This window comes from Amphimedon queenslandica, unplaced genomic scaffold (assembly GCF_000090795.2).
Source record: "Amphimedon queenslandica unplaced genomic scaffold, v1.1 AMPQUscaffold_12609, whole genome shotgun sequence".
NCBI classification, from domain to species: domain Eukaryota; kingdom Metazoa; phylum Porifera; class Demospongiae; order Haplosclerida; family Niphatidae; genus Amphimedon; species Amphimedon queenslandica.
In genome coordinates, this window is record NW_003547155.1 from 9,126 (window position 1) to 18,694 (window position 9,569).

Here is a 9,569-nt window from a genome sequence, read left to right on the forward strand (position 1 = left end):
AAGCTGGCTAGACATGTAGCAGTACGATAAGATTGACATGTACATGTTTCTATCACATGTACATATTCAAACAATGGACCATTGTCATCAGTAGCCAGTATCTATAATAAAGAGGTACATACTGACTGGAATTCATTTTATCATATACTAAAGGTCATATAAGAGACTATACTAGATATCAGCTACTGAATGATGAATACCTTCCAGTGTTTGGTCCTTGTTGCTGCTATTGGATTCATCATTACTACTACTACTACAGTGTCTGCTGCAGAAAACATTTGCTACAGTGATACAGAATGCCAGGATAATGTAACTGCAGTAAGTTCAGTGATACATTATACTATACACTACCATGATAATAATTATGTGCAGTGGACTATAGGATAAAGGGTCAATTTCAATGCAAGTCAAAAACAGCCTAACATTTGGCAAAGTTATGACTTTTTTCCAACTATGCTGCCACATGTTAATATTTTTATACATTTACAATACATTGGAGGTCCTTTTGGTGTTTTTCATAATGTCCCAAGCAAAGCCTATAGTCCACTAGCTATACACTCAGTGATTATTATTATGTATCTCATTATAGTCTGATCACTGCTGTGGTATCCCTGGAGTCAAAGCTTTTGGAGTATTTATAACACCGTTTAATATAATGTGCATGAGGTGCTAGCAGTAGCTGAGAGATCAAGAAGGTCTGAGAAGGAACTGTACTTTCAATAAATAAATTAATATTTACTAACAATAAATAAATATTTTAAAATTGATAATAAAGTTAAAGTTAATTTTTGATGGATACAGCCACTGCCATAAATTATAATGATTGAGTGTACTACACTGTACATAGCCAGACACAAACTATGAATATACTCTAGCTATAAGATGTATCTCCATACACTTATCATTATTGATACTGCATGGCTACTGATGACAATGGTCCATTGTTTGAATATGTACATGTGATAGAAACATGCACATGTCAATCTTATTGTACTGTGCCAACATTGGTGCCAAATTTTTCACTATAGACTATAGAGTTTATCCACAACTACTGGCACTAACCTAAAGTTGGCAAGACATGTTGTAATACGATAAGATTGACATTTACATGTTTCTATCACATGTACATCATTCAAACAATGGACCATTGTCATCAGTAGCCAGTATCTATAATAAAGAGGTACATACTGACTGGAATAGTTATTCATTTTATCATATACTAAAGGTCATATAAGAGACTATACTAGATATCAGCTACTGAATGATGAATACCTTCCAGTGTTTGGTCCTTGTTGCTGCTATTGGATTCATCATTACTACTACTGCAGTTACCGCTAAAAACATTTGCTACAGTGATACAGAATGCAAGGATAATGTAACTGCAGTAAGTTCAGTGATACATCATACTACATTATCATGACAGTAATTATGTGCAATGGGGCAATGGGCTATAGGATAAAGGGTCAATTTCAATGTAAGTCAAAAACAGCCTATAACATTTGGCAAAGTTATGACTTTTGTCTAACTATGCTGCCACATGTTAAGATGTTTAGACATGCATGTACAATAGATTGGAGGTCCTTTTATGGTGTTTTTCATAATTCCCCAAGCAAAGCCTATAGTCCACTAGCTATACACTCAGTGATTATTATTATGTATCTCTTTATAGTCTGATAACTGCTGTGGTATCCCTGGAGTCAAAGCTTTTGGGATATTTCTAACACCCTTTGATATAAAGTGCATGAGGTGCAAACAGTAGCTGAGAGATCAAGAAGGTCTGAGAAGGAACTGTACTTTCAATAAATAAATAAATATTTACTAACAATAAATAAAATATTTTAAAATTGATAATAAATTTAAAGTTAATTTTTGATGGATACAGCCACTGTAGCTACTGGCCATAAATTAGAATGATTGAGTGTACACACTGTACATATATAGCCAGACACAAATTATGAATATACTCTAGCTATAAGATGTATCTCCATATACTTATCATTATTGATACTGCATGACTACTAATGACAATGTTTGAATATGTACATGTGATAGAAACATGTACATGTCAATCTTATCGAACTGCAACATGTCTTACCAACTGTAGTCACACCATACAACCATAGCTATACTACATCCAAAATTAACAAAAACTGTTTTATGTAACTTTATTAACTATCAGTTCTGGAATAGTTAAGATAATAATTGTTAATTGTTAATAAAATAACATTTATTTATTTATTTATTGAAAGTACAGACTCTTTCCTTCTCAGAACTTCTTCCTCTCAGCTACTTTTGCACTCATAGCAGTGCATACCTTCCTCGCCAGGTTCAACTATTCCATAAGACTGTATATCAGGGAGGCTACAGCAGTCCTCAGACTATAAAAAGATACATAATAATAATCACTACTAGTGGACTATAGACTTTGCTTGGGGAATTATGAAAAACTCCTAAAGGATCTCCTATGTATTGTACAGTGTAGCTGTTAGGTTGTTTTTTTACTTAAATGACACTTTATCCTATAGTCCACAGATCATAATAATTCATCATGATAGTGTAGTGTGATCTATCACTAAACTTACTATAGATGCATTATTCTTGCAACCTGTATCCCTGAAGCACAAAGCAGCAGTGCCAGCATACACTGTAGTAGTAGTAGTAATGATGAATCCAATAGCAGCAACAAGGACCAAACACTGGAAGGTATTCATCATTCAGTAGCTGATGTATAGTCTCTTATATGACCTTTAGTATATGATAAAATGAATTCCAGTCAGTATGTACCTAGATACTGGCTACTGATGACAATGGTCCATTGTTTGAATATGTACATGTGATAGAAACATGCACATGTCAATCTTATCGTACTGCTACATGTCTTGCCAAATTTAGTCACACCATACAACCATAGCTACTACACACATTCATAATACTACAACTGTCAATGTATAGCCTATGGTGACTAGTACATTATCATTAGCCACTATCCTCTCTGTCTCTCTTCAGTATAAACACACTGGAGAGTGTTAGCTATAGGAGATAAAATACATTCATGTCAATGATTATTATGTGCAATGTATGACTGTACATCATTTACTGTTTATAAGTACATGCACTGGACAGGATGAATGAGTGTAGTAGCTATAGTTGTATGGTGTGACTAAAGTTGGCAAGACATGTTGCAGTACGATAAGATTGACATGTACATGTTTCTATCACATGTACATATTCAAACAATGGACCATTGTCATCAGTAGACAGTAGGTCATTTTTTAAATTAGCAAATTCTAAAATATACCCTGTACTATATCCCATGGTTTTTTCCAAACAATGGCTCCAAAATCACCCAATTTCTTATTAAATTTTCTGATACATACATGTATTGATGTCCTTATGCTGTGCAGAAAGTTTGAGCTGAGTATTCACAAGATCTTGTGCAATAATTCAAATAATAATTATAATAATTAATTATTAGTTACAAAGGTATGTTCCCGTGTTTCTTATTAAAAGTGTGTTGGGTTTTAGTGGAAAGAAGCTCCAGGTCAGTAATGAGACGCCTTCTAGTGGTACTAGGCATTATAATATCATCAATGAATCCTAAAATGAATATTATTAATGGTAAGAAATGGAGGGAGGTCTCACCTCTAGCAGCTGCTTGTAAAGGAGTGCATAAAGTTGATTCATACTCTGCTTGTAACTTTAATAATTCTAATAAATAAATAAATAAATAATAATAACAATAATCATAAATAGTAATAATAATAATAGCAATAATAATAATCAATACCTTCTTGAGTCTTTCCACGATATAAAATAGCAACAGCTCCCTAATAATAATAATAAGTATTATTATTATTATTATTATTATTATTAATTACCTTTGCTCCCATTACTGCTATCTCAGCAGTAGGCCAGGCATAATTAATGTCACCTCTTAAATGTTTGGAGCTCATCACATCATAAGCTCCACCATAAGCCTGCCAATGACAAACCAACAGTAAATTAGTAGAACTGACAACTGAATGTAGCAATAACTTAAAAACAGTTTAAATCATTATGAGCTGTAGTCTCAATACATTATGTACATTTATATTGAATTGCAATTTCCCCATTACAAATACATGTACAGGCTAGCCTCTATATAATGGATACTTTGAAAGTGTCTCTGTTATACAGAGGTGTCCTTTATGTGGAGGTTATTTTATACAGTAAGGAATGTAATTGGTACACTAGGTGCTGTCCGTTAAATGGAGGTGTACGCTATAGAGAGTGTCCATTAAGAGAGGCTATACTGCATTGCTAAGTAAAATCTTCTGTTACTAAATATAGATTTGCTACTGTTACTATTAATAGTAACACTCATTCTTACTTTTCTGGTGATTACAGTTAGTTTAGGTACAGTAGCTTCAGCATAAGCATACAATAGTTTAGCTCCATGTCTAATAATACCACCATACTCCTGATCAGTACCTAATATAATAATAACAACAACAACAATAATAATAATGATAATAACAACAACAACAACAACAACAACAATAATAATAATAATAATAATAATAATAAACAACTGAACATTTCATTTCATAATAATGATGATGGTGATAATTATTATCATAATTGATTGATGAACTGTATAAGTTTGATAACAAAGGTCTTTGGCCTTATTGATGAGTAACTTTAAAAGTTTATAAAAAATTAATACTTGATCAAAATAAGCTCAAACTTCCTACACAGCATAAATACATCGATATGTATCAGAAAACGTAATAAAATTTTGGGTTTAATATGTACATGTGATAGAAACATGTACATGTCAATCTTATCGAACTGCAACATGTCTTGCCAACTTTAGTAACACCATACAACCATAGCTACTACACTCATTCATCCTGTCCAATAATACTACAACTGACAATGTATAGCCTATGGTGACTAGTACATTATCATTAGCCACTATCCTCTCTCTCTCTCTCTGAGCATATGTTACGCATAATAATCATAGGCCCTGTATATCTAGTGTCAGCACACATGTAACTATACTGTTCATAACTGTACTGATTTTACATGTAAGTACACAGGATGAATGTGTGTAGTAGCTATGGTTGTATGGTGTGACTAAAGTTGGCAAGACATGTTGCAGTATGATAAGATTGGCATGTCACTGATGTCAGTGGCATCGTAGGAAGCTGGGGGGCAGGAGCACCCCTTAATTTTTATTCTACTTCATTAACTCAGTCAGTCTATTAATTTATTTATTAATTATAACTTCATTTTAGCCCCCCCTTCTCCAAAATCTTCCTACGCTGCTGCATGTACATGTTTCTGTCACATGTACATATTCAAACAATGGACCATTGTCATTAGTAGCCAGTATCTATAATAAAGAGGTACATACTGACTGGAATAGTTATTCATTTTATCATATACTAAAGGTCATATAAGAGACTATACTAGATATCAGCTACTGAATGATGAATACCTTCCAGTGTTTGGTCCTTGTTGCTGCTATTGGATTCATGATTACTACTACAGAGGCTCTACGAAAAAAGCATTGTTGCCATGATACAGAATGCAGGAATACTGTATCTTTAGTAAGTTCAGTGACACGTTGTCATTTAAATTAAAAAACAGCCTAACAGTTGACTGAGTTATGATTTTGCATGTATGTACAATACATTGGAGAATACTTTTGGTGTTTTTCATAATTCCCCAAGCAAAGCATATATATAGTCCACTAGCTATACACTCAGTGATTATTATTATGTATCTCATTATAGTCTGATGACTGCTGTAGTATCCCTGGAGTACAATCTTATATGTTATTTTATGATAATGGTTTTATGTACTGCTACCAGTGCAAGTAGCTGAGGGAAAGAAGCTCTGAGAAGGAAAGACTCTGTACTTTCAATAAAATAAATAATTACATGATTTAATCTTAACTATTTCAGACCTGATAATAAAGTTACATACAAAACAATTTTTATTCAATTTTGATGGATACAGCCACTGTTGCTACTGGCCATAAATCATAATGATTGAGTGTACTACACTGTACATAGCCAGACACAAATTATGAATATACTCTAGCTATAAGATGTATCTCCATATACTTATCATTATTGATACTGCATGACTACTGATGACAATGGTCCATTGTTTGAATATGTACATGTGATAGAAACATGTACATGTCAATCTTATCGTACTGCAACATGTCTAGCCAACTTTAGGCTAACTTAGTACCAATAAACTGATAGACTCTATAGTGATAATACTAGCATCACTACAGAATCTGTAAAACCATGGGCTATAACCTTGGGTATTTTTCAGAATTTGGGCATTTTCTTAAAATGGCCGTAACTTGAAAATTTGAAGTCGGAATCAGCTCAAACTTGCTACACAGCATAAAGACATCAATATGTATCAGAAAATCTAATAAAAATTTGGGGTGATTTCGGAGCCATTTTTTGGAAAAAAACCATGGGCTATAGCCTTGGTTATTTTTCAGAATTTTGGCGTTTTCTTAAAATGGCCATAACTTGAAAAGTTGAAGTCGGAATGGACGTCAATATGTATCAGAAAATCTAATAAAAATTTGGAGTGATTTCGGAGCCATTTTTTGGAAAAACCATGGGCTATAGCCTTGGGTATTTTTCAGAATTTTTGGCATTTTCTTAAAATGGCCGTAACTTGAAAAATTGAAGTCAGAATCAGCTCAAACTTGCTACACAGCATAAGGACATCAATATGTATCAGAAAGCATTATAATTACTCATGGTTACCTGGTAGGAATCCCGGTACATCAACGAAGGTTATCAGTGGAATACAAAAAGCATCACAGAACCTAACAAAACGAGCACCTTTCACTGATGCATTAATATCCAAACAACCTATTAATAATAATAATAATAATAATAATAATAAATTTAAATAATAATAATAATAATAATAATGATGATAATGATGATGATGATGATAAACTTGGTAGTGTAAGCCATTAATAAACTTAGAATCAAGCAATCTGATTGGTCAATTACAACTACAGACTAGCCTCTATAAAATGGACACTTAGAAAGTGTCTCTGTTATACAGAGGTGTCCTTTATGTGGAGGTTATTTTATACAGTAATGAATGTAATTGGTACACTAGGTGCTGTCCGTTAAATGGAGGTGTACGCTATAGAGAGTGTCCATTAAGAGAGGCTATACTGTACATGTACATACATACAACACTAACAACTGACCTGCTTTTTGATTGGGCTGGTTAGCAACCACACCCACTGTCTGTCCGTTCAACCTGGCAAATCCCACAATTATATTCCTAGCGTAGTCGGGCATTATTTGGAAGAACTCTTCCTCGTCTACAACAGCTTTGATGATGTCAGACATATCATAAGGAGTGTCAGAGGAAGGAGGAATGATGTAATTGAGAGCAGTGAGATCACGATCACTATAATAATAATAATAATAATAATAATGATAATTGGGAGTGGTGTCAATGAGGATTAGTGAATGGATCAAGAGAGCAGATGTGAAGTTAAAGATCGAACACTTACAGAAAACAGCATTATTGGGGACTGCAAGAATCTTAAGGAGACATTTAAGCATGTGATTTATATCATAGTCTATTTGTTATAGACTGATATTGTACATATACCAACTTAGTGTTGTGTGATTACATGAATATAATAATAATAATAATAATAATAATAATAATAATAATAATAATAATAATAATAATACTGTCAATATATACATGTACTATATAACTTTAATTTTGCTGGATAAGAAATTCACAAAAAGTAGATGACACATAATAAATTACTCATGTACATGACACAATCTTATTACACGTACAGTGTATGTAAAAATTAAGTCATGGCACAATTTCTAAACCATAGGTTCCCAGATATACACAGTAATCAATACATGTACATGTACATACATACATAAATATTACATGTACATGTACTTACATTTTATCGCTAGTTTGTCTAACTGGTACTGGATCTTTATTACTTAATGGAAGGTAATCTATCAACTCTCTTAACCTTTAAAATAAACAAACAAACAAATAAATAAATAAACAAATATATAAAATAATAAATTAATTAATTATACTAACTGTGATAGTGCATCAATGTCATTCTCAAATGCTCCATGGGCCACACCTACTCGTTAATAGTAATAATAACACCCACACAGTTAATTAATAATCACCAGATTTCTTAGTGTGTGTCAAAGCCCCACCCAGTTCTTGATCTGATACAACCTCGTTAGTCACTTCCTGTAATACAATTTTATTAATTTTTAAATTGTATTTATTTTTTATTTTTTCTTACTTCAACTACTTTGGGGCCAGTAACAAACATGTACGAGGTATCCTAGCAACAGATATAAAGTCACACCTACAAACCACGCCCACCATACCTTAACCATGAATGTAAAATCAGTAATAGCAGGAGAATATACTGCACCACCTACACAACAAAACGATAAACAACAACAATAAACAACAACAACAATGTCAATATTAATTTATAGTGTAGCCTCTATATAATGGACACTTTGAAAGTGTCTCTGTTATACAGAGGTGTCCTTTATGTGGAGGTTATTTTATACAGTAAGGAATGTAATTGGTACACTAGGTGCTGTCCGTTAAATGGAGGTGTACGCTATAGAGAGTGTCCATTAAGAGAGGCTACACATTACCTGCACAAGGTCCCATTATTAATGATATCTGTGGGACTACTCCTGAGGACATCACATTACGCTATTAATAAAAAAATAATCAAGTAAATAAATAAATAAATAAACAAACAAACAAATAAACAAATAAAAAACACTAATACTAATACACTAACCAGGAATATATCAGCGTATCCAGCTAGTGAGTCCACTCCTTCTTGTATCCTGGCCCCTCCAGAGTCATTGAGACCAATAATGGGAGCACCTACTGATACTGCCTTATCCATTATCTATTAATAATAATAACAACAACAACAATAATAATAATAATAGTAATAATAATAGTCTGGCCCATACTACTATTAACTACCTACTCTCTATATTAATAATAATAATAATAATAATAATAAAAGCACAATTAATTAGGGTAGTACAGGTGAGCCCCACTCAAGCAGTCTGCCAGTCTACATGTACTTGAATGTAACACTCCATTAATGAGTATTAGTAGAGATACCAGTACACTGTACTATAGCATGCATTACTAATGAAGAATGAGTCTATTGTTCAATATGTCCATTGTAGCCACAATAGAGTAAAATGGCATAGATATTTTAGCATTGTATAATAGTACAGGATCTATCATTATCTGTTCATAGATCCAGTGCTATATACTGTATGTGTATATCATTAACAATTTGCTATAGCTTCATCCATTAAATGTTGTACATGTACATATTGTTCTGGTTCATTAATATTCATTATTATTATTATTACCTTACATATCTTACGAGCATGCATACTTGATAGACTACCACCAAATACTGTGAAATCCTATCACTAATAATAATAATAATAATAATAATCATAATAATATATAAA

General features: G+C 32.7%; 1 protein-coding gene and 4 long non-coding RNA genes across 5 annotated transcripts; 3 read left to right on the forward strand and 2 right to left on the reverse strand.

Annotated features, from left to right (window-relative positions):
* The first annotated feature begins 43 nt into the window (after positions 1 to 43).
* LOC109587319 (uncharacterized) lies at positions 44 to 774 on the forward strand. The gene is made up of 2 exons (XR_002187523.1): positions 44 to 318; positions 590 to 774. It is a non-coding gene; the product is annotated as an uncharacterized LOC109587319 (long non-coding RNA).
* A 345-nt stretch (positions 775 to 1,119) lies between these two features.
* Positions 1,120 to 1,866, forward strand: LOC109587318 (uncharacterized). Its single transcript, XR_002187522.1, has 2 exons — positions 1,120 to 1,384; positions 1,670 to 1,866. It is a non-coding gene; the product is annotated as an uncharacterized LOC109587318 (long non-coding RNA).
* Positions 1,867 to 2,133: 267 nt separating this feature from the next.
* LOC109587321 (uncharacterized) lies at positions 2,134 to 2,865 on the reverse strand. Its single transcript, XR_002187525.1, has 2 exons — positions 2,583 to 2,865; positions 2,134 to 2,378 (listed from the first exon to the last, which is right to left on the reverse strand). It is a non-coding gene; the product is annotated as an uncharacterized LOC109587321 (long non-coding RNA).
* Positions 2,866 to 3,408: 543 nt separating this feature from the next.
* On the reverse strand, positions 3,409 to 9,515 carry LOC100639421 (propionyl-CoA carboxylase beta chain, mitochondrial-like). The gene is made up of 15 exons (XM_011409063.1): positions 9,465 to 9,515; positions 8,867 to 8,980; positions 8,715 to 8,775; positions 8,433 to 8,482; positions 8,345 to 8,386; positions 8,223 to 8,289; positions 8,128 to 8,173; positions 7,979 to 8,053; positions 7,247 to 7,452; positions 6,786 to 6,893; positions 4,370 to 4,470; positions 3,879 to 3,977; positions 3,788 to 3,827; positions 3,643 to 3,708; positions 3,409 to 3,597 (listed from the first exon to the last, which is right to left on the reverse strand). The coding sequence occupies exons 1-15, from the start codon at positions 9,486 to 9,488 to the stop codon at positions 3,476 to 3,478; spliced, it is 1,221 nt and encodes a 406-aa protein (XP_011407365.1). The 5' UTR covers positions 9,489 to 9,515; the 3' UTR covers positions 3,409 to 3,475.
* LOC109587324 (uncharacterized) lies at positions 5,367 to 5,906 on the forward strand. The gene is made up of 2 exons (XR_002187528.1): positions 5,367 to 5,594; positions 5,781 to 5,906. It is a non-coding gene; the product is annotated as an uncharacterized LOC109587324 (long non-coding RNA).
* Positions 9,516 to 9,569: the final 54 nt, after the last annotated feature.